A 24,096-nucleotide genomic window follows, 5' to 3' on the forward strand; every position below is an offset into this window, starting at 1 on the left:
ATACATAGACACATAGATACATAGATACATAGACACATAGATACATAGATACATAGACACATAGACACATAGATACATAGATACATAGATACATAGATACATAGATACATAGACACATAGACACATAGATACATAGACACATAGACACATAGATACATAGACACATAGACACATAGATACATAGATACATAGACACATAGACACATAGATACATAGATACATAGATACATAGATACATAGATACATAGACACATAGACACATAGATACATAGACACATAGACACATAGATACATAGACACATAGACACATAGACACATAGACACATAGACACATAGACACATAGATACATAGATACATAGATACATAGACACATAGACACATAGACACATAGACACATAGATACATAGATACATAGATACATAGACACATAGACACATAGACACATAGATACATAGATACAGTACATAGACACATAGACACATAGACACATAGACACATAGACACATAGACACATAGACACATAGACACATAGACACATAGATACATAGATACATAGACACACTACACATAGACACATAGACACATAGACACATAGATACATAGACACATAGACACATAGACACATAGACACATAGACACATAGACACATAGATACATAGACACATAGATACATAGATACATAGACACACTACACATAGACACATAGATACATAGACACATAGACACATAGATACATAGACACATAGATACATAGATACATAGATACATAGATACATAGACACACTACACATAGACACATAGACACATAGACACATAGATACATAGACACATAGACACATAGACACATAGACACATAGACACATAGACACATAGATACATAGACACATAGATACATAGATACATAGACACACTACACATAGACACATAGATACATAGACACATAGACACATAGATACATAGACACATAGATACATAGATACATAGATACATAGATACATAGACACATAGACACATAGACACATAGACACATAGACACATAGACACATAGATACATAGACACATAGACACATAGACACATAGACACATAGATACATAGATACATAGACACATAGACACATAGACACATAGATACATAGATACATGGACACATGGACACATAGACACATAGATACATAGACACATAGACACATAGACACATAGACACATAGATACATAGACACATAGACACATAGACACATAGATACATAGATACATAGACACATAGACACATAGACACATAGACACATAGATACATAGACACATAGACACATAGACACATAGATACATAGATACATAGACACATAGATACATAGATACATAGACACATAGACACATAGACACATAGACACATAGACACATAGACACATAGACACATAGACACATAGATACATAGACACATAGACACATAGATACATAGACACATAGACACATAGACACATAGATACATAGACACATAGATACATAGATACATAGACACATAGACACATAGATACATAGATACATAGACACACTATACATAGACACATAGATACATAGACACATAGACACATAGATACATAGACACATAGACACATAGATACATAGATACATAGACACACTATACATAGACACATAGATACATAGATACATAGATACATAGATACATAGATACACAGACACACTATACATAGACACATAGACACATAGACACATAGACACATAGACACATAGATACATAGATACATAGACACATAGATACATAGATACATAGACACATAGACACATAGACACATAGATACATAGATACATAGATACATAGATACACAGACACACTATACATAGACACATAGACACATAGACACATAGACACATAGATACATAGATACATAGACACATAGATACATAGATACATAGACACATAGATACATAGATACATAGACACATAGACACATAGATACATAGATACACCACACACACATAGTTTGCAAACATAGTGAGTGTGTTTACCATTGTGCAGGACTCTGTCTAACGAACACTTCAATCCGGCTACAGCAGAACGAAGAGACTCCAACTGATCCAACTCCTTTACCGACTCAGACACTTTAACACACGCAGAAAACACACACACACACACACACACACACACACACACACACACACACACACACACACACACACACACACACACACACACACACACACACACACACACACACAGATAGTACCAATTAATGTTATATGATGCACTGTATCTAATATTCATTGTGCATATTGTTCATATGGAACCAATGTTGTGATAGTTCAGTTTGAGGGGGGAATGATTAGCAGACACACCTGAATCCAGCTTTCGTTCTGTCATTTCCATGGTGAACTTCTGCCTTCCAATCTCCTTCTGCAACTCCGCCTCTGGAGGCATAGAGAGATACAATGTCTGTGTGTGGTGTGTCTGCATGGTATATGTGTGTGTTGTCGGGTGTGGGTGTGTGTGGTGTGTGTGTGTGTTGTATGTGTGTATGTGTGTGTGTGTGTGTGTGTGTGTGTGTGTGTGTGTGTGTGTGTGTGTGTGTGTGTGTGTGTGTGTGTGTGTGTGTGTGTGTGTGTGTGTGTGGGGTGTGTGTGTGGTGTGTGTGTGTGTGTGTGTGTGTGTGTGTGTGTGTGTGTGTGTGTGTGTGTGTGTGTGTGTGTGTGTGTGTGTGTGTGTGTGTGTGTGTGTGTGTGTGTGTGTGTGTGGTATGTGTGCATGGTATATGTGTGTGTGTGTGTGTGGTATGTGTGGTGTGTGTGTGAATGTGTGTATGTGTATGTGTGGTGTTTGGTGTGTGTTTGTGTGTGTTTGGTGTGTGTTTGTGTGTGTGTGTGAGTGGTATGTGTGTGTGTGTGAGTGGTGTGTGTGTGTGTGTGTGTGTGTGTGTGTGTGTGTGTGTGTGTGTGTGTGTGTGTGTGTGTGTGTGTGTGTGTGTGTGTGTGTGTGTGTGTGTGTGTGTGTGTGTGTGTGAGTGGTGTGTATGTGTGTGCGTACTGCAGAACATATGGTACCTCAGTATGTTCTCATTGGATGGCTGAGAACATCTTGATTTTTCTAATGGAGAAGCTCAGGGAATTGTTGTGATGGTTAACATCAATATGTGGTAGAAAGGAGAGGTTTTAATGCTGTATGTCACTGACTGACAAAGCAAGAAGGGCGCAAAAACAGCTTTTTTAATCAGTTTAATATGCTCAGTGTAATTATTAAAATCAGCCTTTTTAATCAGAGTAATATGCTCAGTGTAATTATTAAAATTTGCCTTTTTAATCAGAGTAATATGCTCAATGTAATTATTATAATTAGCCTTTTTAATCAGTTTAATATTCTCAATTTAATTATTAAATTCAGCCTACTCTAGTAATCAGTTCATGTTTAATGCTAAATATCATGTTGTCATGACGTTGCCTGCGTGGGTATAGCAAACCCCATCCCCCTCTCCCTGCCTCCCCCTTTGCTCCTTCAACCCATGCTGTGATCACAGAGAGACATTGTAAATTCCTGAGGATCTCCTCATGGCTAAACAGTATTAAGAGAGAGAGTAAACTTTCAGGACAAAGGAATTCTCTTCCACCTCACAGAACTTGAGGTATGAACAGATTTCATGTTCCGGAAAAAGTATTAAAGGCCGGTGGGGAGTCCAGCTATTAACATGTCCATTGGTCACCATGTGAGAAACTCAGGAGAGACTGTGGGACAACATTACCATACCGTTGTTTATATAATAACCTCAGATATGAGGGTAACATCTGTTTGTTGTATAAAATGAATGAGTGAGTATGATACTGTTTGTATAATTGTGTAATATGATTTTGAACTGTTTAATTAAGGAAAATACAACTCCCGGTTGTATTTGAACTAAATCCAAGGACCGCCCCTGAGCCAGTTGGGTCAGAGACCATGGGACCACCCCTCTCTGCTATCTGAATAAAAGCCAACTCTTAAGAAATTACCCCAGACCATGTTTCTCTCAATCACGAGAGGACAAAGGTTGAGACCATGTTATCCTCCAAGGAGGAGAACGAAGGTTGAGTAGAATTACTTTCTATACCACGTGGTTAAAACTCTTATACCAATAATAACAAGTTTTGATATTGATTACTAGTCTGCAGCTAGGAATTCTGTATCATTGAACGCGAAGAAAGACAACCGCCGAGACAATCATTCTTTAACGAATGTCCATCTGAACAATACACAACCGAGACAGAACTTCACTCCAACCAAAACGAACTTCTCTCCAACGACCAAGGACACACACACTGGACGTAACTATATATATATTGATTGCAATTGTTCCCGAATGAGTGAGCGTTCATGTGTAAGGATTAGCATGTCAATTGTTATAGTTATGGACTCTGTAGTGAATTCTTAGTCGAACGCAACTTTCCCTTTGTCTAACAGCCGCCATGCCGGTTTAGCCCACTAGGGCATATTCCTTCCACCATTTCATGTAACTATTTTAAGTTTGTTTGTTTATGCATTTCTGTGAATTAATTAGTTAGTAATAAATAAATGATTTAAGACAATTGATGTATGGATGACTCATAGTGAAGACTGGGTTCGTGCAGATCAGCGATTTACGACGTTTGGAATGAGACTGACGTAAGGTAGAGTAAATACAAATTGAATTAGAAGACCATTGATCAGATAGGAAAATATCTGAAAGGTTATATTGGGAAATAATAACCTTGTAATCTAATAACTTTCCCTGGTGCCCTCGAATTCATAGTTAATTAATTTTGTTATTACTCAAGTGGTCGCGTAATCCCTAATTATAGGAATCTATGATAAAAACTAGTAAGTCTTCAATTTAACGATAGCAAAGACACGACATATATGACGCCCCCTGTGAAGGATCTAAGATAGAATTAGTTTCTGCTGTGTAATTCCAAATATCAATTGTACAAACAGACTGCTTTCTATAAAAATTGGTTGCGTGTGTGTATTCCTATTTGAAGAGGCTACATTGCGCCTCTGGTAGCGGTCTTTTAGCGTCAGAGCAGTGAGTGGTAAATTCCAGATTTAGTACGTTAGGCCAAACGGTACTATTTCTGTCGGTCAATATTAACTTCTAGAGCCAATAAGGTTAGAAATTAGAAGATATTCGTTCGGTGACCGAGCCGAAGTATTTGTCTGCCTACCACACTGTGGACTGACTAAAGGCATAGCTATATTTATGTACCGTGTCGCTCCGGTCAACATAACGCTAGCAAAGTAGGCCAAATGGTTTAACGTGAGACGTCACTAGTAAACCTACCCTCTCCATGGCGAGAGGGACCCTATTTTCTGCTTAGAACGTGATATTTCCGAACAACATAGGGTAAGCACGAGGTGGGAAATCCACGAGGTGCAAGCTAAAATAGAATAATTTTCACGTTCTGTGTGCTGTTTAAAATCCTCCGCCTCGCGCGACGGAAGTTCCGCCCTTTGTACTTCCGTTTGATTTCAGCATTTCGCATCCTGGTGGTAAAGAACCGCAAGTACATCCCTTAAAAGAAGTGGCGAATATCCAAACGTGGATCACGGTTAAATAATCCAGCAATCTCAATTGTGTGGGTCTCATTCAATTTATTTATTTAAATTGTCGGACATACCTTTCTAGGTTCTTCCAATTAAATGAGACATCTTAAACTTCTCATATTAACCTAGATTAAGCACTTCTCAGGTTAATTAAAGTTTAATTCACAAATTGCCTATACAGGTTTGATTTATCATTAAATTGATCAATCAGAAAAATTTTGGTTTTTAAAAACCCAGTCAGTAATCCACTACTGACAGAAGCCCCGCCCCAGCGGGAATCCCATGTGGTTTCGGCCTTAGGGGGAAGTGTACCACAGTGTTGAATGTTCCAAACATTTGGTCTACTGTTACACTTATGATATCCAATCAGCAGAGATTGTATGGATTATCGTCTCATTCAATTTAATAAGTTAAATTGTTGAACATAATTTAATGTTCTTCCAATCAAATGAGACACTTTTAAACTTATCATATTAACCTAGATGAAGCCACATCTCATGTTAATTAAAGTTTAATACCCAGATAGCCTACACGGGTAAGATTAATCATTGGCATTGATTAATTAATTCAATTTGCTTTTGCAAATTCATTCACGTCCAACTTCCACAGTACTGTCCAGTACTGATAGCTCATTAACGTCTATAAATAGATTAAACTTGTCGTTGCAGCTTCCAATATATTCCAAAACCAAATTTAGGAAAATTAGGAAAAACATTTTTCCTTTCAAAATGTTCTAATAATGTGCAAGCCATCAGAGGGGGTAATCCCCACCCGCCCGCTAATTAGTGAACCTCCACCCGCAAATGTATTGATCTCTGACCTCAGCAGCGATACCAACACTAATTATGCCCTTAGTGGAAAAGCAGACAACAGCGCTTTCCAAAATCAACCATCAGGCGCAGGCCTCGTAAATGTTCTCTCCAGTCTAGCCCTGATGTCTTGCCACCCGAGATTGGCATCTGTCCAATACCGCAGTGCACAGCTGAAGCACGAGCAGGTGATGGCAGACATGGAGGGACAGGTGGAGAGAACCGGGAAACTAATGACAAATGCAGAAAATGGAAAAATTCTGCGAGCTATGGAGCTGCGCTTGAAAACTGAACAATTAAATAAAATTGCAAAAACGTATGACGATGAACAAGCACAAGCTCTTCAACAAAATCGTTTTCTACAGGAACAAAATCAAATGCTACTGGAACAACTCGATTTAGCCAAAACTAAATACGATGATGTCCACGCAAAACTAGATAAATCTGAAGAGTTATCTACAAACAGGAGCGCTCAACTTGATAACATGCATGCAGTTATGTTGAACGTTACTCAAAATAACACGGTTCTACTCAGAACGCTGCAGACCAAAGACGATCAGTTAATGAACATAATGTCAAAGTTGGATGACAAATCAGCAGAACTCATTGAAGTCGCTGACCAAATGAATGATGAGAGAACTCAGGTGATGAAGATGGAAATATTGATTTCTAAGCAAGCAGCGGAAATCTCATCACTGAATCTCTCGCTCCGTACTCGAGACCTCTATTTGCAAACCATGACAGATAAGTTTGAGACCGAAAGGAGCAAGTGTGACACTCACGTGTCCAAAATCAGTACTCTAAGCGCTCAAGTGGACTCTGCGATGCAGCAGAATACCACCCTTAGGTACCATCTGGATGAAGTCCAGAATGGTCACGCTCTACAGCGCGACTACCAATCCAAGCAACCGGAGCCCTGTACTCACAGGAGTAAAGACGATAGGTTTCAGACCTTGCCTCCCTCATGTGTCCCTCAGTCTTCTCCTCTTGGCCATTCGGCACCGAGTAATATTGCACCTCTTGGCCAACAACAACAAGGCTTGGCTTCTTCTCTTGGCCTTTCGGCCCCAATCTCTCCACAGGATGAAGCCAACCCTCTCCGCCCGCTTGGCGCGGAATACCTTGACAAACTCGTCAAGTATTTCCCCACCTTTGACCCCGTTCCAGGTCAGCCAAACGATACTGAGACGTTCCTAACTGACATAGAGGACGCGTTGGATGGCTACCCGAACGCTACAGCTTCTGACAGGGTTTACCTGTTGAAGCGAACGTCAAATAGACACGTGACAAGGTTCATTCGTCTACAACAGCAACACGTGCTAAATGACTACGCTAAACTTGCCACAGCTTTGAAAGTAGAATTCAGTGGTTCTGCGACTCGCAAACACAATAGCTCACTGGCTAACACCGTTAAACAAGCTCGGAACGAACACCCACAAGCTTACTATCATAGGCTTCGTTCAGCTTACTTTGGCCTATTCACTGAAACAGGCATGGAAGACCTGTTACCTTTTAAACAAATGTTCCTGTCGAACATGTATCCTACCTTCATTACCTACTTGGGCCCTGCCGCCCACGTTGGCTTGCCTATCTTACAACTCAGAGAGCTTGCAAGCACAGCTTTTGAGGCATCAAAAGTTCACAACGCTAAGAGCCCTGACCACTCGGTTTTGAAGTTTGACCAGGAGCACTCACTCCAGCTAGAGGGTGCATTATCAGGTATTAGAGCGTTGAGAGGTGACGCACAACAACAGTTTCTACCACGAAACCATGATTCCAATAACCTCCGCGGTCGAAATAACTGTAAAGTACGTCGCAATCAACATGACTACCGCTACAATCGACCTGTTCGCTACGTTCCTGCACCCAACCCACACAAAGTGTCAGAGCACAAGGGTAACAAAGGGTTGAAGGACAATCAAAACGTAGACCAATGTTCTCCAGCAGTTCCACTACGGGAAGAACTAAAGCAAGAACAATTTGAGAAAAGGGTAAAAGATAAGTCACAAGGACTAGACGGGGAATTACCGGACACCAGGTCCGCAGGAATTAACACCCTTAGCAAGGACGTTAAAGTTCAAATTTCTCCCGCTCTCATTCAAGACCCTATCCAGGGCCCGCTTGATCAAGAAACAAGCCCCCGGGCTTTGTCTATAGACTCTGATACACAGGTTGCGAAGAAAAAGGTCAAACGCTTCGTTAATGCCAAGCCCACTCAAAATCGTAAAAGTCAATCTGTTTCCACCTTGAATAGAAATGGCACATCACGTCGTTGCGAAAGACCACTCCACTTTGTGGGGAATATGTCCACTAAACACGAATCTAAACGCCCGTACCTGGAAACAGTCCTGGAGGACTGCTTAACTTGTCATGCGCTAATTGATTCGGGTGCGACAATATCACTCATCTCTCAAACATTGTTTGATGATCTCAAAAAGGCTTTGAAGCCAACTAAACGTTGGTTAAAAGTGGAACGATGCGACACTACACTTCGAGGAGTCACTCAGACTACCTCGGCTCTCACATTGAGAGTCATGCTGAAACTACACTTCAAGGACGTATCGCTCGTTCACCCTGTGTACGTTACCAGCCTCAACTGTACCCCTGCTACTTGGAGCAGACTTGATGGATCGGTTACTCCCATTGATGGATTGGAAAACCAACTAGGTATGGTCACAGGCCACCCTGCCTTCTCCACTGACCACACTGTCTTCCCCTAACGCTAGCTGCAACGCAGTCAGCCATGAGGGATATCTGTCAAAAGCACCCCTTGGGAAAAAGACGTTTAAAAACCTCTTGGGGCAGAATCCGATCCAAGGAGATATTACTATATCTCGACACATTCCATCAGCCAACCTGATTGACCATTCTTTTCATGATTTCGAGCCAGCTGTCTCTGTTAATAAGCAACTTCCCTCCTCCGTGCAGTCGTGCAATACGGTAGTTGAGATGAACTCCTCTTGCCCTTCAGACATTTCCGCAAGCACTGCGGCCGTCTCAGCAAGAAAAACATCGATGCGCAGAGTATACTCTGCTTCCGATGATACACCTTCCGCTTTGTTGGGGACTGTCAACCCATACAATGACACTAATGGCGTCAGTCCAGCAACTGACCCGATGATTCCCACTGGTGAAACACTTTGCGATATCACAGACCGATATCCTCGTCTCAGTTCGCAGGTACTGAAGAGGTTGCCACACACGGTGGGGACTGACATGCCTCGACAGCCACTGAGCGTTTTGAAGCACAAACACCAGGAGATTTGGTTGAAAGGTTACAGCCATTCTCATAACAACGCGGCCGCTGACAACTCGTACATCGGGTCCGATCTTTTCATTTGCGCCTCGGACACCAACACCACCCGCTGGTGGGGGGGTCCCGAGACACAAAGGGGGGGAATAGTAGCCCAGACCCATGATGAGCCTCATCGAGGCCGGTGGGGGGGTCAAGACTACGGACAACACCGTACGAGGCCGCCAGAGCATAAATCAAATCTAGTTGTAAACTCCTCTATGAGAACATTGAGGAGCAGACAGGCCCCTAGACGGGGATTATCTTAGAGCACATCTAAAATAGTACTGAGGTGTACCACACTGGTCGTAAAGGAAGTCCAGTGGACTTGTCCACCTCCAAAACAAATGGCAATAATAATCATTCCTTGCCATGTGTAGGTTCAACTACAATACAACTAGTAAAATGCTCCAATCATGTGTAACTGGTCCCCTTGAGCACCAGTACCAATACCAGCAACAGTCAGTCTAAATACAATCAGTAAGAAGGTTAGAGACCTAACCAATCAAATTACCCTTGACAATAGCGACATAGGAGTCACTCAGAGTGCAACACAGGGAAGGGAATCTCCAGTGCACTCTTCCAATGGCTAACACACATGCCACTAATAAATAGAATCCTTCATTCAGGAGGAAAATTATTAGAATCACAAACCATGATCACACCACGTACGACGGGCCCAATACTTAAAGAGTACTTCCGTCGTGAGGTCAGCTCCTCCGTGGATAACATAGCTATGAAATAGACTTCATACCTATCACCACTACAATAGTGGAAGACACAGTGACTTAGTAAAAACTACTACAGACTCCCTCGACGCCAATTCTGACTGACCTCCAAGCATCGACCTGAAAATTTCCTGACTACGTCAGACTCTTTCTGAACAAGTTGTAATCTGCCAGGATACTTGGTTTTCTTCCCTTGACATGCGCGCTTGTTTAAGCATAAACGCACATGCACAACGGAACATCCAATTAGGATTTATGCTAGGATCACTTAAGGGTCCAAGCAAAATACCAGCCTTAGTAAAGTTGAACATTTACTTCTAGGCCTTTGTCTCTACAGCACTCACCAGTTTTCTTCCCAGAAGTCCATAGGTCATCCCTGTAGACTGCCCAAAACTAGTGCCTTACAGCTGTAAAGTTATCATATAGTTATCAACTTAGGATAGTGCCTAAGCAACACACCAAGTAGGAAAACCCTAGATATGGCGTTAGAGACAATGCCATGATAGTCATTTTGCCAGAACATTGGACGTATATAGAATACAGTCCAATTAGATGATTTTTGTGTGAGAACTATATTTTGTATTTTTTTTTAGTTTATGCTTTCATTCCTTTTCGGTTCAGTTCCTTTGACATTTAGGAAGTGATAGAGCCATAAACAACTTCCCCATACAACATTCACTTAGTGCCACAACGCCGCTCATTGGGGAATGAATGTAATTATATATATATATTTCATGAGTGTGTGTGCGTTGTTAACATCTGCCTAAGTTACTGCTCAGATCTTCCAGTCTGGACGACAACCAGACGACGGGTCCGGAACGGCGACCCCAAATCCGGACACCCACGGCCCATCCTTGTGGCGGCATGCCCGCTGTCAGAGAGCCTACCAAGGTAAACCACCAAGGGGGGGACCGCAACGGCGATCACCAACCAGGACATCCCCTGGCCCTCCCTGGGGTACTTTGCAGCTTCCAGGGAACCTACCAAGGTACATCACTAGAAGGGACCGCAACGGCGATCACCAACCGGACATCAACTGCCATCCTTGTGATGGACTGCTCCGCTTTCAGAGAATCCTACCAAGTTCAACCACCAGAGGGGACTGCAACGATGATCTACAAGCAGGACACCACGTGTTCATGATTTTATGTTGATTTGTAACTTGCAGGACAAACAAGATCCAAACCACCAGGGGGGGTATGTCATGACGTTGCCTGCGTGGGTATAGCAAACCCCATCCCCCTCTCCCTGCCTCCCCCTTTGCTCCTTCAACCCATGCTGTGATCACAGAGAGACGTTGTAAATTCCTGAGGATCTCCTCATGGCTAAACAGTATTAAGAGAGAGAGTAAACTTTCAGGACAAAGGAATTCTCTTCCACCTCACAGAACTTGAGGTACGAACAGATTTCATGTTCCGGAAAAAGTATTAAAGGCCGGTGGGGAGTCCAGCTATTAACATGTCCATTGGTCACCATGTGAGAAACTCAGGAGAGACTGTGGGACAACATTACCATACCGCTGTTTATATAATAACCTCAGATATGAGGGTAACATCTGTTTGTTGTATAAAATGAATGAGTGAGTATGATACTGTTTGTATAATTGTGTAATATGATTTTGAACTGTTTAATTAAGGAAAATACAACTCCCGGTTGTATTTGAACTAAATCCAAGGACCGCCCCTGAGCCAGTTGGGTCAGAGACCATGGGACCACCCCTCTCTGCTATCTGAATAAAAGCCAACTCTTAAGAAATTACCCCAGACCATGTTTCTCTCAATCACGAGAGGACAAAGGTTGAGACCATGTTATCCTCCAAGGAGGAGAACGAAGGTTGAGTAGAATTACTTTCTATACCACGTGGTTAAAACTCTTATACCAATAATAACAAGTTTTGATATTGATTACTAGTCTGCAGCTAGGAATTCTGTATCATTGAACGCGAAGAAAGACAACCGCCGAGACAATCATTCTTTAACGAATGTCCATCTGAACAATACACAACCGAGACAGAACTTCACTCCAACCAAAACGAACTTCTCTCCAACGACCAAGGACACACACACTGGACGTAACTATATATATATTGATTGCAATTGTTCCCGAATGAGTGAGCGTTCATGTGTAAGGATTAGCATGTCAATTGTTATAGTTATGGACTCTGTAGTGAATTCTTAGTCGAACGCAACTTTCCCTTTGTCTAACAGCCGCCATGCCGGTTTAGCCCACTAGGGCATATTCCTTCCACCATTTCATGTAACTATTTTAAGTTTGTTTGTTTATGCATTTCTGTGAATTAATTAGTTAGTAATAAATAAATGATTTAAGACAATTGATGTATGGATGACTCATAGTGAAGACTGGGTTCGTGCAGATCAGCGATTTACGACGTTTGGAATGAGACTGACGTAAGGTAGAGTAAATACAAATTGAATTAGAAGACCATTGATCAGATAGGAAAATATCTGAAAGGTTATATTGGGAAATAATAACCTTGTAATCTAATAACTTTCCCTGGTGCCCTCGAATTCATAGTTAATTAATTTCGTTATTACTCAAGGGGTCGCGTAATCCCTAATTATAGGAATCTATGATAAAAACTAGTAAGTCTTCAATTTAACGATAGCAAAGACACGACAATGTCATGTTATACTGAATACCAGTGCTAAATAATTAGTGCATTTTGGGATTTAACAGTGAAAACAGGGTGGTATGTGGTGTGTGTGTATGCATCGTATTTGGGTGTGTGGTGTGTGGTGTGTGCATGGTCGGTGTTTGGTGTGTCGGCATCGAGTAATTGTCTCTGGCCCCCTCCTAGTTAATTCTTATGGCTGCAATCCAAGTAACGGGATGATATGACAACAGCCAGTGAAAGTGCAGGGCGCCAAATTCAAAACAACAGAAATCTCATAATTAAAAATCCTCAGACATACATGTATTTTATACCATTTTAAAGGTAATCTTGTTGTTAATCCCACCAAAGTGTCCGATTTCAAATATGCTTTTCAGCGAAAGCACTACAAACGATTATGTTAGGTCACACCAAACCACAATAAGCACAGCCATTTTTCCAGCGAAAGATAGCAGTCACAAAAAGCAGAAATATAGATAAAATGAATCACTAACCTTTGATGATCTTCATCAGATGACACTCATAGGACTTCATGTTGCACAATACGTGCATGTTTTGTTTGATAAAGTTCATATTTATATAAAGAAATCTGAGTTTACATTGGCGCGTTACATTCACTAGTTCCAAAAACATCCAGTGATAGTGCATAGCCACATCGTTTCAACAGAAATACTCATAATAAATGTAGATGATAATACAAGTTATACACATGGATTTATAGATATACCTCTCCTTAATGCAACCGCTGTGTCAGATTTCAAAAAAACTTTACGGAAAAAGCAAACCATGCAATAATTTAATAATAATAAATAATAATGAGACGGAGCTCAGAACAAGAGTAAATTAGCCACCATGTTGGAGTCAACAGAAACCAGAAATTACATGATAAATATTCCCTTACCTTTGATGAACTTCATCAGAATGCAGTCCTAGGAATCGCAGGTCCACAATAAATGCTTGATTTGTTCGATAATGTCCGTTATTTATGTCCAATTAGCTACTTTGGTTTGCGCGTTTGGTAAACAATTCCAAAGTCACAAAGCGCGTTCACTAAAACGTGGCAAAATGTCCAAAAGTTCCGTAACAGTCAGTAGAAACATGTCAAACGATGTACTGAATCAATCTTTAGAATGTTGTTAACATACATCTTGAATAACGTTCCAACCGGAGAATTACATTGACTTCAGTTGAGCGATGGAACAGAGCTGCCTCTCACGTGAACGCGCTTGGTCAAAGCGTGGTCACCTCATGGCAGTGGTTACTCATTCCTGTCTCCTTCGGCCCCCCTTCACAACAGAGTCATCAGACAAAGTTCTATTGACTGTTGACATCTAGTGTAATTTCAATGGGAGCTTGGTTGAAAAACTACCAGCCTCAGAAAAAATCCAAACAGGAGCTATACAGCAGAGTCTCACAACTCAATCGCTGGTTGAGTCTCACAACTCAATCTCTGCCCCTCCCAAAAGATAGAATTTGTAGATAATTGGCCTTCTTTCTGGGACTCACTGTCACACCCTGACCTTAGAGAGCCTTTTTATTTCTCTATTTGGTTAGGTCAGGGTGTGATGTGGGGTGGGCATTCTATGTTTTGTGTTTCTATGTTTTGGTCGGGTATGGTTCTCAATCAGGGACAGCTGTCTATCGTTGTCTCTGATTGGGAATCATACTTAGGCAGCCTGTTTTCCACCCTAGTTTGTGGGATCTTGTTTTTGCACAGTAGCTGTCTAGCCCTGCAGAACTTTACCTTCGTTTGTATTTTGTTGTTTTGTCGGTGTTCCAGTATTAAATTATCATGAACACTTCCCACGCTGCGCTTTGGTCTCATTCATTCAACGACGGACGTAACACTCACCCACAAACAGGACCAAGCCTGGCCTGCTGAGGAGTGACAGACTCCATCCTAGCTGGAGGGGTGCTCTCAACTTATCTGTGAACATAGACAGGGCTCTGACTGCACAATGAAATAGAGTGCTGGTCAGGCAGCAGGCTGTTTACCAGCCTGCCAGCTTAGTGGAGTCTGGCACTAGCACAGTCAGTGTAGTCAGCTCAGCTATCCCCATTGTCTGTGCCTCGACCTAGGTTGGGCAAAGCTAAACATGCCGTTTTTCACCTTAGCAATCTCACTGGATTTTTTCTTTCTCTCTCTCTCTCTCGGAGGACCTGAGCCCTAGGACCTTGCCTCAGGACTACCTGGCCTGATGACTCCTTGCTGTCCCCAGTCCACCTGGTCGTGCTGCTGCTCCAGTTTCAACTGTTCTGCCTGCGGCTATGGAACCCTGACCTGTTCACTGGACGTGCTACCTGTCCCAGACCTGCTGTTTTCAACTCTCTAGAGACAGCAGGAGCGGTAGAGATACTCTCAATGATCGGCTATGAAAAGCCAACTGACATTTACTCCTGTGGTGCTGACCTGTTGCACCCTCGACAACCACTGTGATTATTATTATTTGACCCTGCTGGTCATTTATGAGCATTTGAACATCTTGGCCATGTTCTGTTATAATCTCCACCCGGCACAGCCAGAAGAGGACTGGCCACCCCTCATAGCCTGGTTCCTCACTAGGTTTCTTCCTAGGTTCTGGCCTTTCTAGGGAGTTTTTCCTAGCCACCGTGCTTCTACACCTGCATTGCTTGCTGTTTGGGGTTTTAGGCTGGGTTTCTGTACAGCACTTTGAGATATCAGCTGATGTAAGAAGTGCTATACAAATACATTTGATTGAATTTGATTGATATGCTTGGTGTGTGTGGTGGGTGTGTGGGTGTGTGGGTGTGTGGGTGAGGGTGGTGGGGGGGGGTGTACATGTGTGGTGTGTGTGGTGTGTTTGTGGGTGTGTGTGGTATGTGTGGTGTGTAGGTGCAGGTGTGTGGGTGTGTGTAGGTGTGGGTGTGTTGGTGTGTAGGTTTGGGTGTGGGTGTGTTGGTGAGGGTGGTGGGGGGGGGGGGTGTGGTGTGTGTGGTGTGTTTGTGGGTATGTGTGGTGTGTTGGGGTGTGTAGGTTTGGGTGTGTGGGTGTGTGAGTGTGTAGGTTTGGGTGTGTGGGTGTGTTGGTGTGTAGGTTTGGGTGTGTGGGTGTGTGGTGGTGGTGTGTGTGGGTGTGTAGGTTTGGGTGTGTGGGTGTGTGGTGGTGTGTGTGTGGGTGTGTGGGTGGGTGTGTGGTGGTGTGTGTGTGGGTGTGTAGGTTTGGGTGTGTGGGTGTGTGGTGGTGTGTGTGTGGGTGTGTAGGTTTGGGTGTGTGGGTGTGTGGTGGTGTGTGTGTGGGTGTGTAGGTTTGGGTGTGTGGGTGTGTGGTGGTGTGTGTGTGGGTGTGTAGGTTTGGGTGTGTGGGTGTGTGGTGGTGTGTGTGTGGGTGTGTAGGTTTGGGTGTGTGGGTGTGTGGTGGTGTGTGTGTGGGTGTGTAGGTTTGGGTGTGTGGGTGTGTGGGTGTGTGGTGGTGTGTGTGTGGGTGTGTGTGGGTGTGTGGGTTTGGGTGTGTGGGTGTGTGGGTGTGTGGTGGTGTGTGTGTGGGTGTGTAGGTTTGGGTGTGTGGGTGTGTGGTGGTGTGTGTGTGTGGGTGTGTGGTGGTGTGTGTGTAGGTGTGGGTGTGTTGGTGTGTAGGTTTGGGTGTGTGGGTTTGTGTGTGTGTGTGTGTGTGGGGGGGTGTGTGGTGGTGTGTGTGTGGTTGTGTGGTGGTGTGTGTGTGGGTGTGTAGGTTTGGGTGTGTGGGTGTGTGGGTTTGGGTGTGTGTGTGTGTGGTGGGGTGGGTGTGTTGGTGTGTTGGTGTGTGGGGGTGGGTGTGTGGTGTGTAGGTTTGGGTGTGTGGGTGTGTGGTGTGTAGGTTTGGGTGTGTGGTGGGGTGGGTGTGTTGGTGTGTGGGGGTGGGTGTGTTGGTGTGTGGGGGTGGGTGCGTACCTGAGGCCTTGCTCTGTTGTAGAGCGGTGATGACTGTCTGAACAGCCGAACTCAGGTTGGCAACAGTCTTTTCTACTGACGAGAACCTGCTGTCTGTTTTCCTATCTACACACACACACACACGGAAACCATTTACACACACACCATGCAGACACGCGCACACACACACACACACACACACACACACACACACACACACACACACACACACACACACACACACACACACACACACACACACACACACACACACACACACACACACACACACACACACACACACACGAGAGCATGGGTTAGACACAATAGTGTGAGTGTGCGAGTGTAGATGCGTGTGTACTCACTGCTGACGGAGACAAAGATGATCAGAGCCAATAGGAAGAAAGCAGAGAGAACAGGCCCCGCCAACATCCATCTCCCTCGGCCTGATCGGTGCGCTAGGCCTAACCCCGACTCCTGCTCTACACACAGACAAAAACACACAGAGAGACACACACACACACAATCACACACACACACGAACAAACACACACTTCATATGTTACGCTATGCTCTAACCCAGTGGTTCTCAAACCTCTCCTCACATTGGGACTCTAACCCAGTGGTTCTCAAACCTCTCCTCACATTGGGACTTTAACCCAGTGGTCCTCAAACCTCTCCTCACATTGGGACTCTAACCCAGTGGTCCTCAAACCTCTCCTCACATTGGGACTCTAACCCAGTGGTCCTCAAACCTCTCCTCACATTGGGACTTTAACCCAGTGGTCCTCAAACCTCTCCTCACATTGGGACTCTAACCCAGTGGTCCTCAAACCTCTCCTCACATTGGGACTCTAACCCAGTGGTCCTCAAACCTCTCCTCACATTGGGACTTTAACCCAGTGGTCCTCAAACCTCTCCTCACATTGGGACTCTAACCCAGTGGTCCTCAAACCTCTCCTCACATTGGGACTTTAACCCAGTGGTCCTCAAACCTCTCCTCAGGTACTCTAACCCAGTGGTCCTCAAACCTCTCCTCTCCTCAGGTACTCTAACCCAGTGGTCCTCAAACCTCTCCTCACATTGGGACTTTAACCCAGTGGTCCTCAAACCTCTCCTCAGGTACTCTAACCCAGTGGTCCTCAAACCTCTCCTCTCCTCAGGTACTCTAACCCAGTGGTCCTCAAACCTCTCCTCTCCTCAGGTACTCTAACCCAGTGGTCCTCAAACCTCTCCTCTCCTCAGGTACTCTAACCCAGTGGTCCTCAAACCTCTCCTCTCCTCAGGTACTCTAACCCAGTGGTCCTCAAACCTCTCCTCTCCTCAGGTACTCTAACCCAGTGGTTCTCAAACCTCTCCTCACATTGGGACTCTAACCCAGTGGTTCTCAAACCTCTCCTCAGGTACTCTAACCCAGTGGTCCTCAAACCTCTCCTCACATTGGGACTTTAACCCAGTGGTCCTCAAACCTCTCCTCATATTGGGACTTTAACCCAGTGGTCCTCAAACCTCTCCTCTCCTCAGGTACTCTAACCCAGTGGTCCTCAAACCTCTCCTCTCCTCAGGTACTATAACCCAGTGGTCCTCAAACCTCTCCTCACATTGGGACTTTAACCCAGTGGTCCTCAAACCTCTCCTCTCCTCAGGTACTCTAACCCAGTGGTCCTCAAACCTCTCCTCACATTGGGACTCTAACCCAGTGGATCTCAAATCTCTCCTCAGGTACTCTAACCCAGTGGATCTCAAACCTCTCCTCTCCTCAGGTACTCTAACCCAGTGGTCCTCAAACCTCTCCTCACATTGGGACTCTAACCCAGTGGATCTCAAATCTCTCCTCAGGGACTCTAACCCAGTGGTCCTCAAACCTCTCCTCACATTGGGACTTTAACCCAGTGGTTCTCAAACCTCTCCTCAGGTACTCTAACCCAGTGGTTCTCAAACCTCTCCTCACATTGGGACTTTAACCCAGTGGTCCTCAAACCTCTCCTCAGGTACTCTAACCCAGTGGATCTCAAACCTCTCCTCAGGTACTCTAACCCAGTGGATCTCAAACCTCTCATCTCCTCAGGACTCTAACCCAGTGGATCTCAAACCTCTCCTCTCCTCAGGTACTTTAACCCAGTGGATCTCAAATCTCTCCTCAGGTACCTCCAGCTTTTCCCTGTATTGGACTTATTTATTAGCGCTAAGACACCTGATTCAACTTGTCAACTAATCATCAAGCCCTTGACTAGGTCAATCAGGTGAGCTAGTTCAGGGCAAAATCAAAGTTGTGAAACGTCTGGTGTCCCAAGGAGAGTTTTGGGAAGCACTGGTCTAAAGCACTGAAACATCACACACACAACCACACACACACACACCACACACACTACACACACAACCACACACACACACACCACACACACAATCACACACACACACACACACACACACACACACACACAATCACACAAACACTACACACACAAACTACACACACAATCACACACACACACACACACTACAAACACAATCACACACACTACACAAACACTACACACACAATCACACACACACAATCACACACACACACACACCACACACAATCACACACACACTACACAAACAACCACACACACACACACCATACACACTATACACATAACCACACATAACCACACAACCCCACAAACACCATGCACACACACACACACCATACACACTCCACACACACAACCAAACACAAGCACCACACACACAACCACACCCCATACACACTCCACACACACAACCAAACACAAGAACCACACACACAACCACACACATCACACACACATCACACACCTTTGGTCCAGAAGGGTCGGTTGTCGCTGGTGTCTGTATTTTGGAAGTCGTCATGATATTCTGTAGTCATAATAACAGACCCCTGGACGGACCCCGGCTCCACAGCCTCCTTCATCACAACCTATAGATAGAGTTCTATTCTATAGATATTAGAGTTCTATTCTATAGATATTAGAGTTCTATTCTATAGATATTAGAGTTCTATTCTATAGATATTAGAGTTCTATTCTATAGATATTAGAGTTCTATTCTATAGATATTAGAGTTCTGTTCTATAGATATTAGAGTTCTGTTCTCTAGTGAGTGGATGGAAATCCAGAGTGCGTTCGCGACTAAGTCTCTTCGTGGTGTGTGTTTGGGACCCAAACTATCGGTCACTGCACCCCATCCTGCACTTTGAGCCACTTACTGAGTGTGTGTGAGTGTTTACCCTAACAGTAAAACTAACATTGGGACACGTGTGAGAGAGACCAGCTTTGTCTATCTCTCTCTGAGGTCAGTCAGGTCTCACGTTGTTGAAGAGCCCTTAATGCTACTCAATCAAATCAAATTGTCTTTGTCACATGCGCCGAATACAACAGGTGTAGGACCTTACAGTGAAATGCTGACTGACGAGCCCTTAATCAACAATGCAGTTTTAAGAAAAATACATGTTAAGTAAAAAGTAGATAAGGAAAAATATAAGAAATAAAAGTAACAAATAATTAAAGAGCAGCAGTAAAATAACAATAGCGAGGCTATATAGAGGGGATACCAGTATAGAGTCAATGTGCGGGGGCACCCGTTAGTCGAGGTAATATGTACATGTAGGTAGAGTTAATTAAGTGACTATGCATAGATAACAACAGAGAGTAGCAGTGGTGTAAAATAGGGGGGGGGGGGGTGGGGGGGCAATGCAAAGAGTCTGGGTAGCCATTTGGTTAGCTGTTCAGGAGTCTTATGGCTTGGAGGTGGAAGCTGTTGAGAAGCCGTTTGGACCTAGACTTGGCGCTCCGGTACCGCTTGCCGTGCGCTAGCAGAGAAAACAGTCTATGGCTAGGTTTTTAGGGCCTTCCTCTGACACCGCCTGGTATAGAGGTCCTGGATGGCAGGAAGCTTGGCCCCAGTGATGTACTGGGCTGAAAGCACTACTCTCTGTAGTGCCTTGCGGTCGAGGCCGAGCAATTGCCATACCAGGCGGTGATGCAACCAGTCAGGATGCTCTCCATGGTGCAGCTGTAGAACTTTTTGAGGATCTGAGGACCCATGCCAAATCTTTTCAGTCTCCTGAGGGGGAATAGGTTTTGTCATGCCCTCTTCACAACTGTCTTGGTGTGCTTGGACCATGTTAGTTTGTTGGTGATGTGGACACCATGGAACTTGAAGCTCTCAACCTGCTCCACTACAGCCCCGTCGATGAGAATGGGAGCGTGCTCGGTCCTCCTTTTCCTGTAGTCCACAATCATCACCTTTGTCTTGATCACGTTGAGGGAGAGGCTGTTGTCCTGGCACCACACGGCCAGGTCTCTGACCTCCTCCTTATAGGCTGTCTCGTCATTTTCGGTGATCAGGCCAACGACTGTTGTGTCATCATCAACCTTAATGATGGTGTTGGAGTCGTGCCTGGCCGTGCAATCATGAGTGAACAGGGAGTACAGGAGGGGACTGAGCACGCACCCCCGAGGGGCCCCAGTGTTGAGGATCAGCGTGGCAAATGTGTTGTTACCTACCCTTACCACCTGGGGGCGGCAAGTCAGGAAGTCCAGGATACAGTTGCAGAGGGAGATGTTTAGTCCCAGGGTCCTTAGCTTAGTGATGAGCTTTGAGGGCACTATGGTGTTGAACGCTGAGCTGTAGTCAATGAATAGCATTCTCACGTAGGTGTTCCTTTTGTCCAGGTGGGAAAGGGCAGTGTGAAGTGCAATAGAGATTGCATCATCTGCGGATCTGTTGGGGTGGTATGTAAATTGGAGTGGATCTAGGGTTTCTGGGATGATGGTGTTGATGTGAGCCATGACCAGCCTTTCAAAGCACTTCATGTCTACAGACATGAGTGCTACGGATTGGTAGTCATTTAGGCAGGTTACCTTTGTGTTCTTGGGCACAGGGACTATGGTGGTCCGCTTGAAACATGTTGGAATTAAAATCAAATCAAAGTTTATTTGTCACGTGCACCAAATACATGAAATACTTACTTACAGGCCCTAACCAACAGTGCAATTCTTAAGTAAAAAATAGGTATTAGGTGAACAATAGATACAGTGGGGAGAACAAGTATTTGATACACTGCCGATTTTGCAGGTTTTCCTACTTACAAAGCATGTAGAGGTCTGTAATTTCTATCATGGGTACACTTCAACTATGAGAGACGGAATCTAAAACAAAAATCCAGAAAATCACATTGTATGATTTTTAAGTAATTAATTTGCATTTTATTGCATGACATAAGTATTTGATCATTTACATTTACATTTAAGTCATTTAGCAGACGCTCTTATCCAGAGCGACTTACAAATTGGTGCATTCACCTTATGACATCCAGTGGAACAACCACTTTACAATAGTGCATCTAAATCTTTTAAGGGGGGGGGGGGGGGTCAGAAGGATTACTTTATCCTATCCTAGGTATTCCTTGAAGAGGTGGGGTTTCAGGTGTCTCCGGAAGGTGGTGATTGACTCCGCTGTCCTGGCGTCGTGAGGGAGTTCACCTACCAACCAGTAAGAATTCCGGCTCTCACAGACCTGTTAGTTTTTCTTTAAGAAGCCCTCCTGTTCTCCACTCATTACCTATATTAACTGCACCTGTTTGAACTCGTTACCTGTATAAAAAACACCTGTCCACACACTCAATCAAACAGACTCCAACCTCTCCACAATGGCCAAGACCAGAGAGCTGTATAAGGACATCAGGGATAAAATTGTAGACATGCAACAGGCTGGGATGGGCTACAGGACAATAGGCAAGCAGCTTGGTGAGAAGGCAACAACTGTTGGCGCAATTATTAGAAAATGGAAGAAGTTCAAGATGACGGTCAATCACCCTCGGTCTGGGGCTCCATGCAAGATCTCACCTCGTGGGGCATCAATGATCATGAGGAAGGTGAGTTATCAGCCCAGAACTACACGGCAGGACCTGGTCAATGACCTGAAGAGAGCTGGGACCACAGTCTCAAAGAAAACCATTAGTAACACACTACACCGTCATGGATTAAAATCCTGCAGCGCACGCAAGGTCCACCTGCTCAAGCCAGCGCATGTCCAGGCCCGTCTGAAGTTTGCCAATGACCATCTGGATGATCCAGAGGAGGAATGGGAGCAGGTCATGTGGTCTGATGAGACAAAAATAGAGCTTTTTGGTCTAAACTCCACTCGCCGTGTTTGGAGGAAGAAGAAGGATGAGTACAACCCCAAGAACACCATCCCAACCGTGAAGCATGGAGGTGGAAACATCATTCTTTGGGGATGCTTTTCTGCAAAGGGTACAGGATGACTGCACCGTATTGAGGGGAGGATGGATGGGGCCATGTATCGCGAGATCTTGGCCAACAACCTCCTTCCCTCAGTAAGAGCATTGAAGATGGGTCGTGGCTGGGTCTTCCAGCATGACAACGACCCGAAACACACAGCCAGGGCAACTAAGGAGTGGCGCCGTAAGAAGCATCTCAAGGTCCTGGAGTGGCCTAGCCAGTCTCCAGACCTGAACCCAATAGAAAATCTTTGGAGGGAGCTGAAAGTCCGTATAGCCCCGCGACAGCCCCGAAACCTGAAGGATCTGGAGAAGATCTGTATGGAGGAGTGGGCCAAAATCCCTGCTGCAGTGTGTGCAAACCTGGTCAAGAACTACAGGAAACGTATGATCTCTGTAATTGCAAACAAAGGTTTCTGTACCAAATATTAAGATCTGCTTTTCTGATGTATCAAATACTTATGTCATGCAATAAAATGCAAATTAATTACTTAAAAATCATACAATGTGATTTTCTGGATTTTTGTTTTAGATTCCGTTTCTCACAGTTGAAGTGTACCTATGATAAAAATTACAGACCTCTACATGCTTTGTAAGTAGGAAAACCTGCAAAATCAGCAGTGTATCAAATACTTGTTCTCCCCACTGTAAGTAAGGATATAAAAAAACAACAGTAAAAAGACAGTGAATAATAACAGTAACGAGGCTATATATAGTAGAGAGGCTATAACAGTAGCAAGGCTATATACAGGCATCGGTTAGTCGGGCTAATTGAGTTAGTATATACTTGTAGGTATGGTTATTACAAACTCAGACAGGGAGAGGTTGAAAATGTCAGTGAAGTCACTTGCCAGTTGGTCAGCGCATGCTAGGAGTACACGTCCTTGTAATCCGTCTGTGAATGTTGACCTGTTTAAAGGTCTTACTCACGTCGGCTAT

General features: G+C 44.1%; 1 protein-coding gene across 1 annotated transcript in view; it reads right to left on the reverse strand.

The window, feature by feature from the left end:
• The window catches only part of asgr1a (asialoglycoprotein receptor 1a), a 48,334-nt gene extending 28,253 nt beyond the window's left edge, over window positions 1-20,081 (reverse strand). The window contains exons 1-5 of the mRNA XM_071334248.1: window positions 19,713-20,081; window positions 17,255-17,371; window positions 16,911-17,015; window positions 2,354-2,425; window positions 2,027-2,119 (exon numbers count right to left, since the gene is read on the reverse strand). Of these exons, the coding sequence (XP_071190349.1) occupies window positions 2,027-2,119; window positions 2,354-2,425; window positions 16,911-17,015; window positions 17,255-17,371; window positions 19,713-19,827 (502 nt within the window). The 5' untranslated portion in view covers window positions 19,828-20,081. The remainder of the gene's footprint in view (window positions 1-2,026; window positions 2,120-2,353; window positions 2,426-16,910; window positions 17,016-17,254; window positions 17,372-19,712) is intronic.
• Between the last annotated feature and the right edge of the window lie 4,015 nt (window positions 20,082-24,096).

Source organism: Salvelinus alpinus, chromosome 11 (assembly GCF_045679555.1).
Source record: "Salvelinus alpinus chromosome 11, SLU_Salpinus.1, whole genome shotgun sequence".
In the NCBI taxonomy this organism is placed as follows: domain Eukaryota; kingdom Metazoa; phylum Chordata; class Actinopteri; order Salmoniformes; family Salmonidae; genus Salvelinus; species Salvelinus alpinus.